This window comes from Diuraphis noxia, unplaced genomic scaffold, assembly GCF_037042655.1.
Source record: "Diuraphis noxia isolate RWA-SAM2 unplaced genomic scaffold, SU_Dnox_SAM2 contig0003, whole genome shotgun sequence".
In the NCBI taxonomy this organism is placed as follows: Eukaryota; Metazoa; Arthropoda; class Insecta; order Hemiptera; family Aphididae; genus Diuraphis; species Diuraphis noxia.
This window is the reverse complement of record NW_028301713.1, coordinates 43458193-43484090: the sequence shown is the minus strand read 5'-3', so window position 1 is coordinate 43484090 and position 25898 is coordinate 43458193. Positions and strand designations below refer to the sequence as shown.

General features: G+C 30.8%; 1 protein-coding gene across 3 annotated transcripts in view; it reads left to right on the top strand.

Annotated features, from left to right (window-relative positions):
- Nucleotides 1–17986, top strand: part of LOC107162429 (uncharacterized) — a 34829-nt gene extending 16843 nt beyond the window's left edge. For 2 of the 3 annotated variants that reach the window (XM_015509321.2, XM_015509322.2), the window contains exons 3-6: nt 1486–1575; nt 9171–9294; nt 14123–14468; nt 17095–17986. In XM_015509321.2, coding sequence (XP_015364807.1) covers nt 1486–1575; nt 9171–9294; nt 14123–14468; nt 17095–17791 — 1257 coding nt within the window. In that variant the 3' untranslated portion in view covers nt 17792–17986. Of the gene's footprint in view, nt 1–1485; nt 1576–3715; nt 8739–9170; nt 9295–14122; nt 14469–17094 lie in introns of those variants that run through there. The other variant, XM_015509323.2, reaches the window with a different exon arrangement.
- The last annotated feature ends 7912 nt before the right edge of the window (nt 17987–25898 follow it).

The window sequence follows — 25898 nt, the reverse complement described above, 5'->3', positions numbered from 1 at the left end:
AGGCGGCTACCACTAGTGTCCTCTAAAAATGTTTTTTTTTTTGTTTGCTTGGTTAGTTAATAAAAATAAAATTTTTTTATTTTTAAATATTATGATATTAATTATAGTTTTATATATTTTTTTGTTAGGTAAAAATGTAAATAATAAAAACACAGTTATAAGTTATCTATATAGTAATAGACCTTGTCTTCACATATTCAGCCCGCGTAAATGGTAATAGTGTTTTCATTATATTGTTGAATGATTTTTTCATTTTTTTTTTCGATTTGGTGTTTTGAAATTTATAAGGTTCATTTATACTATTAATTTTAATATACATTTCAGATTATAACTCTAATATTTCATCTATAAAATTATAAATATGAGGATGAGGTGTATAAAAGTTTTTATTTAAATGACTGTGGAAAAATTCACAGGTATTAGTTGTCCGTGTTAATGTTGTGAAAGTTGATGCCCAAATATTTGGAGGAAAATCAGCAAATAAAATATACATGTTTAAAATATAGCAAGCAATCTTATAAGTTGATTATCTTCAGGAATCATAGGTATTAATTCATAGTTTATATAATCTTAAACATTTTGCTATGTATGGTAGTAATTTACTATACCTATTTTAGAAACCGAAAAATCCAAGGCGCAAATTACTATAATATTTTTACTACGTGCTTAATGTGGGCGCAATTTACAAGCACCCAAAAATTAATTTGACTTTTACGTAAGTTTTTTTTTTTGTTAATTCTAACTTCTTACGCTCATGAAAAATTACTCTGGATTTACACTCAATCTTCTTTTTAATTTCCAATAACAATAACTGATGAAAAACTTTGTATTAAGTTATCAAGTTAACCACACGTTGTATCGATAGGTAAATAATTTAGAGTATAATATATTTTCAAAAAGACAATTGTTTAAAAAATTCAAATTGTATACAATACTAATTAAAATATACAGTTATTTTTTACTTGAATTTTATATATTTCTATTATAATTTAATACCTATGATAAATATAAAATATGTAGGTATATTTGATTTTCTAACTTGACAATTGGATTGGAGAAGCTGTTCAGTAGTAAATCACCAAGAAAATGTATAAAAATCGTTTTCAACACTAAGAAATACTTGTACTTCGTAGAATTAAGATATACGTATTACGTAATATAGTGGTATAGTATTCACAATTTTTATAGAACTATATTAATTTCTTGATATTTGTACCAAATAACTTACTGTTTCAATCCCTTCTTCTACATTGAAGAAATCGTTTATTATCTACAGGTAGATTTTCTTAAATCATCACATTCCTGCAGATTTTATTATTATTATTATATTACTAAATGAGAATCTTACACCCTATGGATTGATTGAATAGCACCTGTACTCAATATAATGATATACCTACGAAATCAGTTCAAATATAAAATTTTTTTAATTAACTCATTTTTAACGAATTACGGTTTAACTAAAACCAATATTATATTGTATAGTTCTTGAAAAAAGAAGCTGACTGTGACAAGACTGATGACCGAAGCATTCAAGGGGAAAGCTCTTCAGAATATCGGAGTATACCAGATCCGGTAAGCATAAAATATTGTCTATGTATTTCTTTGAATGCACCCATTCCCGATGTTATTAAATATATTAATTATATGTATAGTATGAATCTAAATCGGAGTAGAAAATGATATAATGTTCATTTTTTTAACGAGACTGAACGTAATTTAGAGAATAAAAACTAGAGCAAATTTTACAATTATTTTGCCATTATTTTGCCATTTGCTGATCTTATGCGGCTAAAATACATTTAAATGCTTTTAAACAAACTAAGTGCAGTCTCAAGAAGTTGACTTCAAAACATTTAAATATTATTTAATACATATAGGTTCACTTGATTTACTCTCCAAATTCTATGACTTTCATAGGAACTGTAAGCGATAAATGTTGTGTGCTGTTTAATTTCTGTATTAATCACAAAGTGGTGACAATTTCAGAGCTGGATTGCTGCACTCTGCAATTTCCACGTTTTTATGATGTTATAAAATCTATTTAATAATAATATGGACTATAATCGGTATGCGTTGTAAAAACTTAATTTTTTTTTTAAACCACCATAAATGATTGTTGATAAACCTATAATAATTTTAATTCATTTTATTATTGTGGTGATTATATCTTATGAACGCATGAACGCCCATAAAATTTAAATTTTGAATTCACTCATTTTGATAAGTTTTAATGTTCTACTTCGTTGCCTAATTGAGTAAGGTAACTCTTAAGATATTAAAACCTACCTTCAATGTGGACATTTTTTTTCACTATATTTGATTTCTTCAACTTCGATACTGATCATAAATCACTAATCTGATACACTTAAAGAAAATTATTTGTAACAACTAAATGAAAAATTATCTGTTATATTTAACTTTTATAAACTTGTAGTTGTGTCTTAAATTGTGTGTATATGAACTCCTCTTAATCTATGGATTAAAATCTATTTTTAAAATATACTAAATAATTTCATGAAAACATTATTATTAGAGTTTTAATATTTACATATCACTTAATCCTAACTCATAACATTGTTGAAAAACTAGCAATTTCATAATTATAAGTCGACGAAATTCTATACCAAGCATCTACTATTTGAACGTTTATTCATGGATACTTTTTTGTTATTTTAATTTTAAATTGGTTAAATTTAGCCGATAATAATGATAAACGCCCAAGGTTATTTGTTTTAAATAAAATACAATATGTACCTAGATATAACAGTCGCAACTATAGCGTTAGAATTCAAAGAAAATTTACAGCCTAAATCAAAATTGTGTGTTTTTATTATCTTCACTATTCTTCGAGTGTTATAATGGTACATAACAATAAGATGTCAATTCCTAATAAAAACGTGGGTTAAAAAAACTTTATATTAGTTAAGATGGTCTTAATTGGACCTCAACAAGTAGTAAGAAACAATTCTCCTCGTAACCATTGGTCAAACAAGATAATGGGAATCTAAATTATAAACTGCGGGGGTCAAGGACCATTACCAACCCCAGTTGTGCCGTACCACCCATTATTATTATATCTACGCAGAGACGAATCGACCAAAAAATGCCATCAACGCGCAGTGATGGCGATTGTCAAAATGTAACTGCGAAAAACTCACCAAACCAGAAACTATTACTTCATATAAATTTCGCATTTGCATAATACCGCTGCTCTACCAATGTTCGGTACGAAAATTATAATCGTTAACCCGTGTGATCATAAATCTAAAAAAAAATGCGTTTTGTACTCGTGTATTTATAATATTATAGTACACTTAAATATTATATTGCGCGTTTTCTTAAACGAGCGGTGTGCGCGGATTGGAGTTTTCGATCGTAAAATATTATATTATATTTTACATACACCTATATATTTGTATATATATGGTCTGGCCGCACCTGTAGCCAAAACAAAAACAACAAAAAAAAAAAACAACGTCAACTTCTTGTGCTGACACTATTATTTTGTCCTCCATGAGTATTATTTACTTGACAGTATATATCAATAATATTACAATTTTTTTTTTGTTTTTTTTTTTTTAAAATCTTTTTTCTCCTCGGTTTTTTTCCATACACCCATTTACGCAAACAATTATACTAAACACGAAATTGACCAGCGAAAAGAAGTTGATGAGAGTTATTTTTTTTTTTGTTTTTTTCGTTTCGGTTACAGGAGCGCGACAGCAGGACGACGACGACGACGCCTACGACGACAACGACAACGATGATGATGCCGACGACCGACAAAGCCGCAATACCGCCGCGGTTTTACACGTGCCTGTACTGCAATCTAACGTTCCCGCACCAGAGTAAACTGACGCGGCACATACTGTCGCACAGCCTGGACAACCAGCACAGCGGTACATCGTTTACGGACCCCGGTGGCGGCGGCGGCTTGACCGTGCCACCACCGCTATCGTCGTCGGCAGCACTATCACTGTTATCCGCGTCTTCGTCGTCCACCGCGTCGTTGCAGCAAGCTTGTGGTATTGCGGGTGCGGCCGCGATGGACGACGGAGTGGGCGGTACACTTTGCAAGTTTTGCGGCAAAACGTTCCCGGACGTGGCCACTCTAGTCGGCCACCTGCCCGCGCACACCGGTGACCGGCCGTTCAAGTGCGAGTTCTGCGGCAAAGCGTTCAAACTACGTCACCACATGAAAGATCACTGTCGCGTGCATACCGGTGAACGGCCATTCCGATGCGCGCTATGCGGCAAGACGTTCAGCCGGTCGACAATACTTAAAGCGCACGAGAAGACGCATTATCCAAAGTTCACGGGACGCCACCGGTTCGTGTCGTCACCCAGTCCCGAAGAGGAACCCGGAGGAGTTGGAGGTGGAGGAGGAGGAATGTTAGTAGGAGGTGGGTTGGGGAATTTCGGAGGCGGAATGGCGCAGGCGGTTGCGACGATCGCGTCCGCCGCCGTTAGACCATTCGACTTGACCGTCATCCAGCATCATCATCACCACAGGCATGGCAGCGGGTCACCGCCAGCCCCGCCACCGCCTCCGCCCACGCCACCATGACGACGATTGTTTCCTTATAGAGTGTAGTGGAAATAGGGTCACCCAGGGACCGTCCTCTACGCGCTCAGTCATATACGATATACTACCATATATTTTGTTACATTGTAATATCCGTCATATATTATTATTATTATTATTATTATTATATAGTTATAACTTATTATTACATTGTATTATTCGCTATATCAGATAAACTGAAAACACACACCACACCACCACGATTGATGGTTTTCGTAGGTGATTTTTTTGAACGTGAAAAAAACTTCCTACATTTTAGAAATTACCGTCTGAATTAAATCTTGAAAGATTTTGATTGAAATCAACAGTTGAAATCACTCTGGTGGACGTTTACTTTCGTCCTCGTCCACGATGGTTCCTATGTACGTATGTATTATTTATTTCGTAGGTATACGCGAGACGTGTTTCGTCGTTAGTGTTTTCTTACACGGTTTGTTGCGTGACGAAATACAAAAACGATCACCGGAACGTTTAACTGCTTCACCTTCCCCTCCCAATCATCCGCCCCACACACCCCATCTCCGAAGGTTAGGATCGTACGCGAAAACTGTTCAAATATTTTAGGTTAGAATCAATACCTGTACGCGCCGCGCACGATTCATCCATGTCTTTCATATCATATAGCGGCGTGCCCTTGTCATCGTCTAGCGTTCCGTCGACGGTACACGAGTTAGCAAAATTGGCCTCGGTCAACAGATCGTCCAGTGGATACAGGTGATAAAAACTATAATAGTAATACGATATGCGCACTGTTCAAAACTGACGGAATATTAATGTAATACGCCGTGAAATATATTTTGCTCCAAAGCCTAGTACTCTAGCTGTTTTGCACTTTTACTTAAATCGGACACATATGGATGAATAAAATAGCTTATCGAAACAATTGTTCATACTTTTTGTTTCGTTCAGCATCCGTCGTAATTAGGTATGCGTATTGGTGAATTTTCCTATCCCAGTCATTGACTCTAGATTCGATTTATTATCTACATTTTCAAACATAAATTACGACAAAATATACACATGGTCTTCACGGTATATTAGACTAATAATTTATGTTTTGGATGTTCTTATCTTTAATGTATTTAGCTACAATATTAAACAGCCCATGAACGTTGTTGTTATAGATTCCGAACGGACGACTGAATGCACCGGTAGGTACATAGCTTGTACATGCCGTCCTCCTCCAATGCCATGAGTAATACCAGATCGTTATAAAGTTCTCAATTAAAAAATTAACAACAACAAACAATAATCACCGTTTTTAAAATACATTTGATTTGTATTGAAACGTTTTCAAACACAAGCCAGATGTTCTCTTTTCACATAGAATTACAGAAGTTTAAAAGAGTTGGACGCATAATTTATTATTCTGCCGACACGAGGAAAAACATTTTATTCATCCGTAAATTATAATTATTTTAATACTCCCTTGAAAAATACTCCTTTTTTACGTTCAAGCTAATTACATTTGAAAACTTTACATTCAGATGGACCCCTTGAGTAGTTCTAACATTAGTAACAATAATTAACGGTGTGTATAATTGGTTAAGTGTTTAAAAATCCAGAGTACATTTTTTAACATACTTTATTTCGCTCATCATTATTATAACGCTCTAGCACCTATTCAAAAGTCAGTAGATTTAATTTTCTGTGATATGCATGTATATAATAGAATTTATATATTTATATGAATAATTAAACAACATCTAATTTTAATAACAGAGGTAGGCGTTAACATGGACCAGTGCAGCTTATTAATATACATTCAAAAGTAATGACTGACATTTCAACTTCCAATCTGTTTCATAATAATACGAGTATTACTAAGTAGGTCCACTAATGATAATAAAATATGCCGTTAAAACATTGTTATTTTAATTTTATTTCATTGTTTAGTGAATAAACCAAAAAACTTAACTCTCATTTGGTTTATTTTAGTTACCATCCACTAACCAGTATTTAATTATACGTATTTAATAAATATAAACTAAATTTTTATTTAATTCTCAGATTAATGTTTAAATTTTGAAATTATTTTTCATCGAATTTATTTTAATTTGTTCGTCTATATTGAAACATTTAAATGATGCTCAGAATATTATAAATATTCACTTCAACGTTATAAACTCATCATATTCATAATTTAAGCTCATTGCAAATATTAACCTCATAAATATTTACATACTTTCCAAAATACACGTGTGCAGATAAGAGCTTGTGTAAAGATCAAAATATTATATTTTCGAAAAGTATTCACTACCTAATTTATATTATAGTATAATATTATAAACGTTTAACCAGTCATGTCGCCGTGTATTGTTAATTATTGGCACTCAATTGTAAAATTTAATGTAAAAAATTTAAGCTTTTTATTTATTATTTGTTTGTTAAAATCTATATAACACGTGTGATCAAATTATCTCATTTTCGTAAAATTATTATTATATATAGTTAAATTTTTAAAGTAGAATAACAAAAATGTACGTAATGTCGAATTCTTTACCAGAATGAAAATAGCGAGATGTGAAGAAACAAGAATGTGATATTTTTTTGATAGTTGATTAGAATAATATATTGTATTATATTATTGAATAAGATTAATTCTTTTTAAATATATTATTTCTACTGTACCTACTTAGTAGTGGAATTTATTAATTTGTTCAAAAAGTATAGTATCAAATAATAGATTTTATGTTTTTAAATAATGATATTAATAAAAAAGAATAATATAATATAGGTATATCTACTCGGCTACACCATAATTAAAATTATTAGGAATTAGGTTAATGTTAAGTGTTTTATTACATTACAGTTATTTGTACATAACAATACCAAGTACCAACTAACTTAGATTTTATATGATTAAAATATTTTTCTTTAAAATTTATGAAAAACTTGTCAATAAGGATGTATCAAATCCGTCTCATAAAATTTAATTTCATAATTTTTAGTTAACAGCAACGTTACTAAAAATAAATATTATACAATTTTATATTTATTGTTATGGTACAAAATAAAAATGTCACTTTGTGAAGAAATTATCTCAAACATTTATGTTTCATGATTTAATTCTATTCAGTTTGTTGGTGGACCAAAACGAACGTAACATATGACCTGAACTCGAACTGAGCAGTGGTATTTTTAAACGATATATATATGGCCATATGGGCTTAATTTTAGGTTAGGCCATGGTCGTCTGCGATTACCGTGGGTTAGGATTAAGGTGTTCCGACTGTGATAGGCTACATATTGTATGGTATTTAAAAGATTTGTTATAAAATATGTAAACAGGGGATTTGAAAGACGTCCTCTTGATGCTTTGTAATCTTTGTCATTATGCGTTCCTAAACCAAACAGCGCTCTAATTCTTATCACTGCATTTTATAAAGTTAGTATCTAAACATAATAATATAAGCTCAGAACTTCTACTTAAAGGAAAAACATTAAATTACTATATAACCAAGTCATGTAATGCTCAATTCATGTATACTTTTTAGGTATAATGCACGATAAAAGTCGGCAATTTAACTTAACAATAGGTAGCATATATAATTATTATAGTTTTATATGTTGCGGGTAAAATCTTAAGACATGTAGTGTTGTAGTATTTAAAAAATTACGAAGTTTACAAACACGAAAGAGAGTCTTAAAAAATCTCCCGCGTTTATTAAGTGTCTTTTTGTTGTTAAACCAATTAAGTTTTTTAATTTTTGAAAGATCTTTTAATACGTTTAAGCATTTATATTTGTCACTAAAATCATTTTTCATTTTCACAAGCACTTGTGCACACTATTTATTTTTTTTTTTTTTAATCTTACAGCACAACCATGTTTTTTATAATGTTACCCAATTATTATAACGTTGTGACCCAGTGTAAAACGTTTATGCATAAGTTAGGCAGTATTTTGTATTATGTAATGAAGATTTATTTTTAAATAACGTAAGACGATTATGATGATGTGGGCCCCGAGTAGCGTATAAGAAATAATTTTTAGTAAATGTGATACCGAGACAAGTGAGAACATCGATTATTTATATTATTAGGTGCTAAAAACATTATAAGATTTAGCTTTTTGTGTATTTTATTAAAGTTTTTTTTTCTGTCAGTGCAATATACATATAAAAAGTTGCTAATATGTACGATAAACAACCGAGTATTTATTTTTTTCCCATCCTTATTACCAACACACACACACTTATTAGTTATTTAATTTTTATAATATATTTACTATAACATGCGTTGAATATATATAATATATATATATTAAAGATGAGTATGTACTATAAACGCTGTGTATTATATTATAACTCATCAATACTATCAACTCGCAATGACGCACCTGATTATGTGTATCTTAAGAATAATATTAGGTATATTATACGCGTTTTGGGGTGGCAGTATTGTGCTAAACATTTCCCACCCGTTCCTGGTTTTTTGAACGGAAAAAAAAGGTATATTATGCGTTTAATAAAATGCTAAAATAATATGGTTTCCGGATAACTAGCCAATGTTGCCTCCATTATACGCAGGTCGTTTTACGTTAACATTGATTGATTTGTGTGTGTATTATGTGTGAAATAGGAAGTTTGCTTGGTGGAAGGTGTATTCAACACGTTGGCCGCATACAGGTCGCAAGTTTCCGTTCTACAACAAGGATTTTCCGCTTTCAGTCGGTTCTCGACTCTGCCGCCCGTTTACAATACAGGTAAAAAATAATAATAATAACGCCCTACACAGAGAAATTATTCAAACCTAAACGGTCATCGAGTTTAATCACTGACCGCTGTTGTATTATTGTATTATTATTATATATAGTACCTATTTTATCGGTAGACAAAATATTTAATTGTATAATATTATATTTTATACACATATAATTTTCTAGTGTAAAATATTTATACGGTTATAAGTTATAACAAACGTAATGCAATTCTCAAAATTTTAATGTTTTAATGGTTGTTATCTTTAATCTATTACAATTATATAATTCTTTATTATATTATTTTCATCTTCAAGGATAGATTTTAAATTATGTAAAAACTAAAAATACAAGATATACATACCTATCATACATGCGATGTATTTTATGATTTTTACAGCTTAACGGATACTTTATACAAAATATGTTTGAAACCCAAAATCGAAGTTTTATTAGTTGTAGTGAAACTTCCAAAATGCTATACGTATAGTTGAAATAATCTAGGCCAACTAGACAGTGTAAATCGTACATAATATTATACTCAAAACTCAAACTTCAGATAATAGTTATGGATAGGGTTATATTAGGCACATACGTTAAATATTAGCGTACGCCACTAGTGCGCATTTGAAATGAGAGTTTCCAGATAAATTTGTGTATCATTCAGAGACGCGTCGAACGAATTGAGTCTGAAATATAGTAGGTATCTTGTCTCTTGTGCGTAAACCTACGTTATTACACATATACCTTTTTACCTATATATCCATACAGTCAGATCAGATATACTTTGACAAATATTCAAATTCCTATCTAGTGTTCAGGATCTTTAATATATATATGTTATACGTGTCGTATTTCGACTCTTTAAATTTATACAATATAAAAAAATCGATAAAAGCCATTCCCCTCAATGTCTACACTAGGCATTTATAACATTACACAGACATATTACAGACATACAGACTTACAAATACAGATAATATTATATAATGTTATCCGTTCGATATATAATTTGGTTTTATATGTTCATACGGAACTTTATATATAACACGTATACGGATACCTAACCTAACTACCTAATAATACAAAATTACACTGACTAGTAGGTAACTAGAAACACACACACACGCACAAATTATATAGCTCCACGTTGCAAAGGCGGACAATAAAACGCTACACTATACAAAATATAAAATAGTTATGTAACATTAATTGGAGTTTCGATGACATAAGTGTATACATATATATAATATATATACACTTATTGTATATATGTGGGTGTATTCGGGCAGACAATTTTTGATACCGATTTTCTCTTTGCCTATGGCTTAATACTCTTCTTGATTTCTTAACTAGCAAACCATGAAAATTATTACATAACTGCCGTATAAGAGAAAAACACGCGACAGAAAACAATGGCATAAGACGCATTTTCATCAACACACTCGTCGTGTTGTTTTGAGTTATAACAATATAATCACCCTACTAACGAACACAGTTTTAACGAATATGTACAAAAAAATCACTGTCCCGACACTTGTTACGCAACGTGTGGAGGGTGTTTAAATGGGGAATGGTAAACTCCTACAAATTTAGTGTAATCTCCTACAGAAGATAGTGTTAACTCCTACAAAAAATTAATACCACTCTGTATTGCTATAAAAAATATCAGTCTTGCAATATATTAACACATAAAATAAAAAATGTTTGAAAAATATAATACAAATGTTAATATCAATTTATACTTGATCAAAAAAATTAAGTATGTACGAGGAGAGATTTCACGTTTAGAGTTTATCTCCAAAGTATGCCACAAAAATAAATAAATTAGATTTTTGTTTTAAACTTAAATGATTATGACTATTGTGTTATTAAATCTTGAATGAAATGATTCACATGCATTAGTATAGTATCATTAGACGACCACAATTTTAAAAGAAATAATGAAAACGAAAAAATATAATTTTCAGATAAATAGTCGCATATTGTTGGACTTTATCATCAGATGGCGTATTTTCTAACAAATCAAATACAGAGCAATCTTCAATATTTCAAAGCTATGATAATTTTGAGTTTTTTGAGCTTTTCAACTTCACAATCATGAATTTAAGTAATATTACCATATTTTTTAAAGGGAAAAATGTCTATGTAGGAGGAGATTACAGATTACAGATCTTTGATTTTCAGGTAAAAATTTTAAAAGGTTATTAGTGTAGGAGTTTATATTTGGCCATTTAAATTGGTGCAGAATAGTGAGAAGTATTATTTATTTAATATTTAGTTATCATTATACAAAGCAATGATGTCACATCTGAAAACTGAAACATTGATCTGAACTTAATTTACTACTTTAATAGCTTAATGTTCATAAAAAACACTAATACTAATAAAAATTCACCATTAATAATATTGTATCTACAACCGTATGCTAATGACCTAGCTGTTGAAGCCTTATTCTCAATAATAAAAAAAAAATGCCTATTTACCATTTTTACTATAGACATTTTGAAATATTTTAATGTGAGCCATATTTTTAATTTAATACTCTAGCATAGTAGAATATTTTTATTGTTTTAAATGACACTCCATATATTATAATATATTAAGTTGTAATAGACATTGAAAAAGAATTTCCATTTTCTGCGTGCAAAATAATAGTAGAGTATACTTATTTCTATTTCACACCACTCTTCTTATTATGATGGATCGTCTTCAGAAATCAGGAGTGATTAGTCAAAGAAGGCATAAAAAAAATTATTTCAAATTTAATTACTGTTAAAGTAAAGTTTTTAACATTCATTAAATGAAATAACTACTTCTTACAAATTCATCATATTGTTTGAATTTTTATTTTTCTATTTTTAAATTTTAAATAATTCAATATATTCATTAGGTATAACCTAATGCTTGGTTATTTAACTAAAAACCAATGCTATAAAATATTTTTAAAGTTGACTTTTTAATCTTTTTTACATGATAACTCACAATATTAATATTTATGTTCAGTAAAATTACATATTATAGATACAATAAAACTATTCAAGTACTTATTTTTTTTTTAGTAAAATATTTACAATTATTATAATTTGCTTCTATATTTCCAATACAAAGACATTTTAAAATAGTTAATAAGATTCATCTTGTGAGCTGATGTGGCACGGTGTTTGCCCTCAGTCACAAACGTGTTCTGAGTCCAAGCATCAACCGGTGTCATCAATTTCCGAATGGGTGACTACCCGAGGTTTATTGACAAATTATCGCTAAATAATACTATACACGCGTTCTAAACGACTGCGCCTTCGCCAACACTGAAAAAAAACTAACTTAATTACCAGTGGACTAATCACAGTACAAGTTGAAGACTTAATTCAATAAAAAAAAAATTATTTCATAAGATAAAAACGATAAGCAATGACCATCTAATCTAACCATTTCATGTAGGTATATAGGGACATAATGTAGATATTATGCTTTTACATGATAATATTGCATCTGGGCGAAAACCATATCTACAACATACACGAAATTTGACGTAAAGTGTGTAAGTTTGGATAAAACGCACCACATTGGCCACAAACAATGGGCGCGCTCGTCAAACATTATTATATTAATATTATTTTAGATAAGTGAACATTTTTCTTGTAATTGCAAAATAACGATAGGGTTATCTATTTAAACTAAATGTGTTAAAAAAATTTTTTTCATTTTTTACAATACCACTGTACGTCTATACACTATATCTTCTATATTATATTATGTATATTACGTGCACCAGGTCACGTTAGTACCTACTGGCTAGGTACTACATGATATAGAAATCGATTTACCTACTCCCAACCTAATTATACTATTGCCGGCAAAATAAAACATTAACTATGCCTATACCAATTATTACAATTAATTAGAGACTATAAAGATTCAAAAATTGTTTGACGTTTTTAAATCAACATTCTCAAATAATCTGTTTCTCAGTATGAAAACAATTAACAAAAATATGGATACCATGCTAAATAAAAGTATACAAAATATGTAAAATATACCTAAACTATTTTTATTTTTATTTGAACGTATATAAAGTTAATTTCATCATAATATTCTTGCAGGTTAAAAAATTAATTGCCTTCTTCGAAATCAGAAATCATTAATATAGCTCAGTCACAGTGTTCTCTGATGCACAACATAAGCGTTCATCAACCTTCGTGAATTATATAGTTATAATGTATTGATGTATACAGAGTGATTCATTTTACTGAATACAAAAATTGCTGGTTGATTTTTAAAATATTGAAATTCATGATTATAAAATTACATTATTAGGAATGGTTTTTATTTAAGTATATTTTAAATTTTTAGTTTATTTCGTAATCTGATGCAGAAAATTGTTCTACATATTCCAACATTTAACTAATAGATCTAAATGGTCTATTTAAAAACCTATAGTGTTTTGATTTAAGCGTTCAATGAAAAAGGATAAAAAAATCTAAAAAACCATAGTGCTCCACAATAATTCCACTCATCTAAAAACTATCACTCAACTTCAAATGCTTGTAAATAAAAATAAACTTTCGATTCGATATCCGAAATACATTTCTGGGGAAATATTTTGATTTCAGCTATGATGTAGTTGTTCGTCGATTGTCGTAAAAAAAATAAAAAATAGGCAAGTATAGTATCTATAATTGGAATAGGTTTTATATGTCTTTAAAAAACCACAAAAATCGACTAAAATATTGTGGCGGAAGTTGAATAAATCTGACCACAATCGTTTGTTTCGGCAACACTTATTACGATTTTCTATGCACGCGTGCGTAATGTGTATGAATTTTTTGTGCAGAAACGTCCGTATCGCTGTACTCGGTGCTCCAACAACAAGGACTGATCGGGCCATGTGTGAGCTCCAGCGATGAAGTGGCCAGTCGATGTCTGATCCGGTGTGCCATTTGCCTGGCGGGTTTCCCGTCTACGTGGCTCCTAGAACAGCACACAGCCCTGCAGCACACTGGACAGCCGGTGCGCGGCCACGGCGGCGACGGAGGTGACGAGAAACCGTTCCAGTGCGACCAGTGCGGCCAGAGTTACCGTTACCGTTCAGCCTATCTCAAGCACCGCGAACAAAACCACAGGGCTCGCTTGCCGGCCGACAAACTGTTCACGTGTGACATATGCGGCATGCAGTTCAGGTGAGTTTTCATCATTGAAGATTCGATGTGTTTTTTATTCCCGCGCACGTGGCAGAAGTTAGTTGTCCAGTTGGACCGGAATTTCGGGTGCAAAAGTGTGGCACAGTTTGAGCCAGTTTTTGTGCGACGCTTGAATTTGCAACAACCTGTTTTGCAACGACCGATTTTTCGCGCCGTAAACCGGGCCGGTTTTATCATAATAATTAATAATAATAATAATAATAATTGGTTTGGACACTGCGAAAATATATCGGTGAATCCCATTTAATGTATTTCTTCCTGTTAGCTTTCCCTGGTATAGGTACTGTACGGTTTATTACTTTATTATCATTATTATTTGGATAATATTTATTATTTACCAAGTCATTTCGTTTTATCTAACAAAAGTATGTTATCCACAGTGCCGCATTAACTCTTTTGAAACTCACCAGCTGATTTATTATGTCTCGTCAACCTATTTATTTTTTTCGTAACTTGCATATATATACACTCCACTGTGACGACTGTTCAGAACAGTATTTATTTATTTTTTAATGTTTATTCTTACTCTAACTATAAAACCCACCTATAGATGTTTACAGATATCGGGATATGTACCTATAATAATACAAATGAATCATAAAACAACTTCATATTTAAACGTTAAATAGTAGTTGAAACTTTGATGGAGAAAAATATTATTCGTAAAAGTAGTATAATAATGTTCATATATGATGAATTCATTTTATGATTCCCGTTTATGTTCACGTGGTTTTTATATAATCATTATTCGTAATATATAAATATATAATCTAATGTATTTTTAATATCATAATACTTTGATACTTTTTGAATGTCTACAAGAAGCTAAATTCTATAGAGATATAAAATACCAAATACTATGTCATTTAATATAATTTTAATTTTTAATTTTATTTAGAAATTGCAATAAGTTTTTGTCGCAATATTTAGCCAAGATGATTTTACTTCTTCTAACCACACCTAAGACCTAAATATACCTATACCCATAAACCTTATGCGAGTACTCATATTAAATTAGTAATTATGTATTATTATCATAGTTAAAATATTTTTTTTTACATAAGTTTGATTTAGATTTAGAATAACACAACTTTTTAGATCGCTATAAGAATGTAAGCAATATAAAATGTGCCTGTTAAATATAGCTAATCAGTGTGCAGAATTTACTTTCTAGTGTAATTCTAACAGTTTACGGTAATCATGGACGCAGGATTGACCACTATATTGAATAGATTTACAAAAATATTGCTGTCGGTGTAGAATATCAGATGGTCTATGTCCAGTAATTTGTTATTGATCACAACTAGTGATCAGAACAAAAACCGTTTTTAACCGTTCAATCTTTTTTTGAAGTCTCGACAAGGGTGCCATATTGTAATAGGTAGAAGCTAACATGAAATTTATAGTTTTTACTCTTATTACGGTTTTGTGTCTTGACATTTTTCTAATGGTTTGTCAACGACAGGAACATAGCTGATTTATTTTACGAATTGATCGATCATTCTCATAATTTCTACAAGTGATAATGCCTCGAATATTCACCACATAGGAACTATTATACGTTTATATAGATTATATTCCAAGCCTGGGAAACAATATAGAATTAAAAGCTTTAAATGAAATCATTTCAAGTTAGGTAGAATAGAGACAGATGGCTCATCTTTTTAACCAAGAAATTCCAGATCTCAAGTATGATAACTACATATTCGTAGTGCATGTCTCAATATGGAATAGTGAATGGTTGTTATGAAACTCCCGAGTTACTACAAACATTTTTAATATATAGAAAATGGGTATTGGTTAGGTCAGGTTATACTGGTGTAGATATAGATATAGGTATATGATATACTTTTCAATCGGTTCCACTATACGTTTAATTATTTTGTTGTCTCCCCTACGCCAAAGTTTAGCTTTAGATAGAGGTTGGGAAATTAACTTTTCCCGTCCAGCTGGTGGTAGTGGGAATTCCCAAAGTGTCAGGTGGTAAAATGGAAATTTTAAAAAGTTTCGGTACCTGGGTGATAAAGTGGAAATCTAAAAATGTACTGGACGGTAAAGTGGAAATCTCCATAATTGTTGGGCGCATCCCACGCAAGACCAGATACTGAAATCTGTATACCACGATCCTTATAACACATACACTTTTACGTATACATTTTTCTTTCATGAAATTGTAAAATATAGTCTACAGGTTGTTGCATAGATCCCCGCAACAGTATTTTTGCCGTGATCAATGAACGTCAAAGGGAGGGTGACAAGAAATAGACAGTTGGGCTTATACAAGAAGGGTCAAGACTTCAGTCTTGAACAAAATGTTTCCCTGATTAAATGCGGCTCGTTCCACACTACACATCACTCGTGAATGAAATAGATAAATTTTCACCCTTGCCATACAAAAATGCATTTCCTAGACTTTCGTAGATGGCAAAACTACAATTTTGTCAAATTATTTAAAAGGAAGATAATATTGAACAATTTACGAGAAAAAATTAAAAACAATCATGATACAATGTTAGAACAATAAATTTAATGAGTACATTAAATTAGACTATTAGAGTAATGTGTGTCGTAAGTGTGCGTATATGTTGTGTGTGTGTTTTTACAGGTATCTCAAATCGTTCAAAAAGCACCGTCTCAACCACGCGCTAGAGAGGCTACAGCGGGACGTGCCAGCGGCGGTAACAGCGGCGCACAGCGACGACAGCCGAGACGTACCGGCGACACCAACCACCGCCAAATCGTCGGCATGCGACAGCCAAGTGACCAGCACGAACGAAGTGACATCGGCTCAATCGTCGGTGACTGGACAGCAAAAGATGACCAGTGACGCGGCTGCCACTTCACCGTCATCGCTCTTCAACATGCTCCGATCGAACGCTCAACGCACAGCCGCCGCTGCCGCGGTAGCTAGGTCCACTCCAGTGGCTGTTGTCACCGCGGCGTCCGCGACCGCAGCTGTGACGACAGCGGCCACCGCTAACAACAACAACAACAACGGTAATGGCATTAACAACAATAACAATAACCGAGACGCCAAATCGTTCGCTTGCCCGTTTTGTGGCAAGTGCGTCCGGTCAAAGGAAAACCTAAAGCTGCACGTGCGCAAGCACACGGGTGAACGGCCGTTCGCGTGCCTGTTTTGCGGCCGCGCGTTCGGCGGCAAAAGTGATCTGACCCGGCACCTGCGCATCCACACAGGTGAACGTCCGTACCACTGCGAGATGTGTGGTAAGTGTTTCGCCAGGGCCGACTACTTGTCCAAACATCTGACCACACACATACACAACAACCATCAGCGCTGAATGCAAAATATTAAAACATTATATACCTACCAAATACCATCGCCGTGTACTGTAATATTTGTGTTGTTGTTGTTGTGGTTGTTGTTGTTGTTGTTGTTGTTGTTGTTGTCATCGTCGTCGTCGTCGTCGTTGTCGTTAAAATTATTAATATTATATTTATTATTATAATTATTATTAAATTTATTATTAAAATTATTATTATCATTATTATTATGCTAATTAATCGATCTAGAAAAATACGACGCGTGCCCCGGCGCCATGGTTCAAAACAGATTTCCTCTTGACAGATATACGTCTTTATATTTTATTTTCATTTTCACGTTGTTCATTTCCGGTGGTCTGTTTGTAATTTTAATTATTTTTTTCTTATTTTCTATCTATAACGATCAGGTGCGGGCTGGTAAAGAAGGGGACGAGATGCTACATAATTTAAAGGGCAAATAACAAAATTGTTTGAGGCAAATTAAAAATATGTAGATCATGTATAAAATATTGAAAATACGTAAAAATCGAAAATAGGTACCAAGTTACTACAATTATTCAAACAAAATTGTACAATATTAGACTAAAAACAAATTAGATCAAATTTTAGATCAAATATATTTTAGGACAAGGGATGCTGCAGTATCCTAGTATCCCACCCAGCCCGCGCCTGATAACGATGTTAAGTTATACGCCTGAAAGTTATATTGTGTCGTCGATGTCGGTCGATTCAGTTTCTGAGCGCCGCTCGGAGAAAAGCTCAATTTTTTTAACGTAATTTTATACCTACCACCGCCATAATTATAAATATGTTTGGTGGCTTATATTATAATAGATTTTTTTAATTCGAAACGATTGAAACCGACCGATAACGTATAAATGAAGGGTTATGTTTGCGATTATATTTTTACCATCCATTTTGAACCATTGTCGTCATATGAAGGAGAAATCGAACGTCGAAGAACGACAGCGGCCTATAAATATTATAATAACATTTTATTAAAACATATTATTATAATAATAATACAATATATATATATATATATATATACATATATACATATATACACTATGTATATCGAATCTAACTCAATTGTACACACGGAAGATAGCAACAACAAAAAAGAACTCTAAATTATATAAGTATAATTATTATTCTCTAGTCATATAAATTAACGTTTATATTTCCTTTGAAAAAAAAATCAAAATTGTTTTTGTTTATGTGATCAGACGTACGGTTTGTTTTTTATTTCGTAAATCGTCGTGCTTTACTCTTTAAAATATTTGACATATTTATATTGTTTTAATTTTTGTTACTTTGTATGTATATCTATAAAATACGTTTACTCGCATATTCACGGTCGGTTATATTCGTTCGCGATTTTTGATGTGATAATTTTTATTTTTATTTTATTTTATTGTAATTTTTTTCTATAAACTTGTATGTGATAATTGTGAAATTACATTGCGATAGTTATTGGGGGCGTCCCTGAGTCGGTGAGTATTTCGCACTCTTGTCGTCGCACGTCCCGGAGTGATGTACTATAGAACTAGGTAATTCGACATTTTTATTTTAACGGAAACATATTATTTAGATTAGGATTTATTCAATAGGGCTTTTATGTATATTGTATTTTTTTTTTGTCTCTCATAATAAGCATATATTTATCTTGAGAAACTGTCAAGGAAATGTCATGTGATTGTATCTGTGATAGAAACGTTTAGGGAAGTGATGTGTATTTAAAACGTCGAACCATTTAAAAAAAAAAAAACAAAAATAGGTAATATTATAATAAAAGATAATAAAGTATTAATATACTTGACTGCGATTGTGATAACATATATAGCAATTTGTTACCCATATTGTTACGTCGCGAGTGCGGGTTATGACCTGATATATAGGTGTTATCATTAATTATAAGCAGAGATGAGGAAACGGGTGATAATAATCGTATATTGTGTAGGTGTAAGTTTGTGAATTTTAATAGTGAATTGTAATAGTGAATAAATATGTAATATTATATGATGTATTAAGTATAATAATACATACATATCTGTATGAATGTATTATTATAAAGGCGGTATTGTAGCGTGTTAGAATGTTTTGTACCTACTATCCGAAACGACCGAAACAGTATGATATAAAATATTATGATGTTATGACGTATAATACTCGTAATTATTGATAATATTACTGTCAATGATGTGCATTTATGATAATAAATAATAAATAGATAATAAATAGACTGAGATTTGGGTGGCCGAACCAGAGCCAGAGATAACATGACATATGTAAGCATATAGAATATATTATATATTGTACAATTGTGCTAAGAAGATAAATATTGCTCAAAAACAGTATTAAAACGCATAACTCACAAATCTCAAACACACCGCGTATACATAATTAATTTATAAATATAAATAAATAATATATTAATTGTAATAGTCAAAACTCGTAACTGTAATAGTACAATTTTTTCGTAAAATGTTTAAATATTAAGCTTTTTACAGCTCTACCTCATGTTTATATAATGTAATGATATATGTAAAACAGTACGATATTTCACAAATACTTGTAACAAAAGTACAAAATAGCCAATTTTTTTTGTTAATTAACTCACCTCTTTATAGATTTTTATTTATACTTATAACCTTAATAACTATTATTTCTTTTTTAAATTTTTATTAAGTTTGTATGTTTTCCATCAGTACCTCCGTTGTTTTTTTATTATTAACTATTATTTTAACGACGTATAAACGTATATTCATTCTGTACAATTCGATGAAAGGAAAAAATATATTATTTATAATATAAAGAGAAAATGTATTAAATAATTTTTAAAAATTTCCAAATTTAAAAAATATAATATATTTAAGCTTTTTTTATACATAATTATAATAAAAATAGAATAAATAAATTTAGTCATTTTAAATGTTGTTTGTTGTTCGTTAAGCGTTTTCATGTTACTTTTATTCATCCGATTAGCGTGTTAGATACATTATTATCATTATTGTAGCTGTAACCGAGTATATGTAATATTATTATTATTATTATGATTATATAGTCACGTCTGTGTAATTTTTTCAAAATCTTTTTTTTTCATCGTTATTTTTATTTATTATTATTATAATATATTAATATATATATATATATAATATATATTCATTTGACACTGTACTTCTAATATAAGTGCATATATTATTTTAGACCCATTGTTTTATGTATAGGTATATTATAATATAAAATATATTGTATTATTCTAGGATAATAATGGTGTTAAGGGTGCAGACTCAGGCGTAGGTACTCGGGGTGTATATGTATAATATAATATATATACTTTTGCCATATTGGACAAATTATGTAGGCGAGACTCCGGAACAATGGCTGTGTTTAATTATATATATATATATATATATATATATGTTTGTATATATAATATACATATTACATATATAATAATATACATTATTAAGTAATCCGATATGATAAATTAATACGAAATATTGATGTGATATGCGAGGAAATAACACACACTCACACACACGTATTTACATACATACACACCCATATACATGCATTTTATACTGCAGGGTAATATCTGCGAAGAGGGAAGCGAGAAGGGACAGTGTGATTTTCATTATTATTTATTAGTATAATTTTAATAGAAAATATAGCCATGTACATAGTATAGGTAAATAATATTTGATTTTTGATATGATTTTTTTTTTTCTATCAAATAATGCAAACGCCTTTGTGATATAGGTACCTACTACCTTGGTACATTTATATATAAATCGGTTTTGCTCAATTCCGCATTGAGCCTATATAATAATAATTTTATAATATATTCATTAATTTGCATTCGACATAATGCTATCTACAGCATGATCGTTTATAATAATTTATAAATAAAACTATTATGATATTAGAAAAAATTTAACCTATTCTATTATATATAATTATTCCTGGAAAGTTTTTCTAATCATCTATGTTGGTTCTTAATAAAGTATATCGATCGTGCAAATTACAAACGCGTTGGAGTTTTTTCTGTTCTCCCTCTCTCAATATTGAATACATAACTCTCTCTCTCTCTCTCTCTCTCTAACTGAACAGTGTGCACACTCATATTTTCTCTCTCTTATATTTTTACTTACTCGTAGAAAACAAATGTCTTGATGGTACTATATAGTACAATACAATGTATAAAAAGAAGTATCGTCAAGGTGTATACGGTATAACCATTAATTCATAAAATTTACCTACCTATATATTATAAGTTATTTTGAATGATTAATACGTTATGCACCTTGCTACAGCGATACATATGATTTTTATAAGTATGCTCATTGCTCATAATATTTAGTCACGTTTAATATTTTAGTAATAAGAGTTTTCTAAAATAAATATATTTAAATTCTGTAGATATACAAAACTTTTAATATATTTACACCTGTTTGTTATAAAGCGGTTATATCGAAAACGATGCGTTTTCATTTCTAATTGTGTACAAAAATGTTGATTTTTTTTATTATTATTATTAATAATAATCTTAACATACCTTGATGATTTATAAATCTATATTGTATATGCACAAATTGTAAGATTTGATGGAGACTGGTAAAATAATGCGATTCCATCAGTAAGCTAATTATTATTTGAACTAGTACACGAGTATAATTTGTCATCGATTCGATTGTTTATTGTATAACGCGAGGTATTTATAACAACGTGTTCATAGTCCAATCAGCCAATTCACTTTACCCATAACATAATAATATTACCTGCATTGCTTTGAATAACAATGTATATCCAATTGAATAATATTATTAAATAATTATAAATGCATTTTCGTCTGTCCGACTAAACTACTTCAATAATACCGTAAATGTAGCGTACCGCGTTGCCGTTTGCAATATTATATTATCGTGCGGCGTGCGCACTGTACCGGTCATAATATGGTTAGAGGATTCAATGAAACGTATCCATTCCTTGATTTGATTTTTATTAATGATAGATGCCGGTAAAAATTATTTTACGATCCTTTTAATTCAATCACTTTGAACTAACTCATTGCTATAATTTAACACAAAATATGCGACTTTGCATTGAATTTTGTTGGTTTTACTATCCCTTCCCCCAATCGCATTGAGTTATCGAGTAATTTCTGGCAAATCTCGAGCGTATTTATATATCATCTACGATTTTTTTAAACACGAAAGGTTAAACAAAAAAATAGATTTCATTAAACGAAGAATTGCTATTGCTTAAATCTACGTTTATGTTTATTGTATAACACACGCATTAGGTACCTATAGTGGCTATAGCGATAGGATAACTCTTTAGGTATTAAACACTATATATCAGCAACTCAACTGCACGAGATAGAAACTTAAACGATCGTTTTTTTTCCGTCTATTGTAAAAATAATATATTGCAAAATAGACGATCTCTGCGTGAAAATAATACCAAATCCGCGGTTTTTATTATACACCACGGTATCGGGTTCACCGACAATAATAATATGCCCTTTCGAACAGCGCCGATGCCTATATAATACGATCACTAAACGCGTGTGTGCCTACGCAGCAAACACAATATAATTACCGCACTCAATAAATTATTATTATCTTACACGAATATTTAATAGACACGAACAATAAATAAAACATAATATAAATGCACACCCACATCGCAGTTGTTTAGCTATGTGCAGTAAGTAGCCAAGTAGGTACGTACCGCTCCGGAAAGACGTTTCGCAAATAATCTTTTGAACATTATTGAGTCGTTTGAACAATATTACGTGTCAATTTATTTCGGTTCATTAGTCGCGTTTAATGTTTTGATTCGAATCATTCTACTTAATTGTATTTATTCGCGGCTATTGGAAATACAGGACAAACGCGGTATAAATATTAATTATTGAGTAACCATACAGTTTATAGTTACCCAAGTGATTAACTCGGACGTTATAAAATCGCTAATTGTCAGTTATTTCCGTCGAAATCAGTACCTATATTTTGTTCTTGTCTATGTTGTTCTTTATTAAACGTCGGTTATCGTGGTCGTTTCGTAACCTCACACGCTCGTAATGAATGTCCTTCCATAAAGTGATTCGCAATCTGCATAAAATCAAACAAAATACCAAACCGATCCCATAATATTGTGCGACGATAATATCGTTCTAGATTGGCATTCCAATAAAGGTGTCCTGCAGATATATTGATAAGAATGATAATTTAGCTAAAAAAAAATTAAGCTTTAACTGAAAATAATAAATATCATCGCATTTTTAAATTTATTTAATAACAGCCATACCTAATATTGTCAGAATCTTGTGATTGTTTGTACTGCTTAAAGAGTATTCTGTTGGAATATAAACTATATGTATAGGTAATTAATAAGTTTTGTTGAATGTAATACTTATACGTTACAATTCTTCAATTCGGTTGTGTACCATTATAATAATATACTACTGCATTTCTTTGTAATTTGTATAACAATTATTGTTAAAATACATCATCGGTAAAATGTTAACAAAATGTCTTATGTATAATGCATATTTTAATAAAATTATAAAACAACGATAAATGTTTTTGCTCTAAACTGGTGTTATTTTTTTCTATCTATATTACTTAGGGTCATAGTAAAATTCAAAGATAAAAGCGTGTTCAACTGCCAATTATAATGCTTGAATATTGTGTGTTCACAATTTCATACGCTGATTTGTATAATATTTTAAATTTTATTACTGAATAATAAAATACATTTTATTAACTATTATTGTGTTTCGATAGTACAATAATTACTATTTTGATCACCCGGCGATATGGTTAGGCAGATCAAGTACACCACTGTCGTAAGTTGTTTAGAGCAGAGGTATTCAAACTTTTTCATCCCATGGCTCCTTTGACTGTTCACAAATTCAAAATATTTTCACGACTTTCAAATTATTATTAAAACAATACGGATATTATGGCCAACATGACGTGTGATAATAACAGCACAGATTATATAATCTGCGATAACAGTGACTTATAGTAAAAGAATCAAAAAACTCAAAATAGTCACGTGATGTGTACCTATGGTTATCGTCTCCATGATAGCATTAATGGATTAAACTATTCAAATATATGACTTACATTAATTTTGGTTTCCGCTGTTTCCGGTGCTTTGACTCGGCTACCTTTGTCAACTCTCGCGGCGTACTTGGGTACGACGACACACAGCTTAAATACCTCTGGTATAGAGTTTATCACTGTTAAAGCTATCTCGTCGCATCAAAGACGTGCGATATTAAGCCCATAACTGGTATACGGAGCTAAAGTTCTTAGGATAAATACAATAATAATAGTATTGATCAATTTATACTACCAAAGTAACAGTACAAACACTATAGACTCCAAATCTTGACTTTTTTAAGAAAATATGAATTGTACAATTTAATTTAAACAATATATTTATGATACTTGAAAAAAAAAATGTAATCAACGTTTACGACTAATGGCCGTTGTCGCCGATGTCTTTAGAATTTAGATCAATAAAAAAAAAAAAAAAACACTTATAGAACATAATATGTAGTATTTAATGTATTTATTTCTGTTCTATTTGTGCTTTCCTAGCATGTTATACCATGTAATAAAATTGAATTTTATAATGTCACTTTTCTTAAAATTCATTCCTATTTCTAGTAATATTAATAATAACATATGATTAACATTTATAATAACACTTTTATTTACACTACCTATGCAGTTTGCAAATAACCATGCAGATCTTATGCAACTGTCACAGAGTCCCTACACTTCAACTAAATACTTGTTATGATGCTAATGTACCCTATGTGTCAATGTGTCATGCATAGACAAAAAATCTCATCAATCAGATATCATGCTTGATCAGTGCCAAACCCCAAAAACTGTACCTAGTAAGTGCTTTTTACAATCCATTTTACTGCATGGCAACTCTTTTAATATGATATGTTCTTTTAAATTTTAATATATAAGAATAACATTTAAGGAAGTAGATGACTAAAATATTTATCATAATGTGCGGAGGTTAGAGCCTTCTTAAAGGAGCACACAACACAAAAATTAAGTTTTTTTTATTTGAAAGAATGTTCAA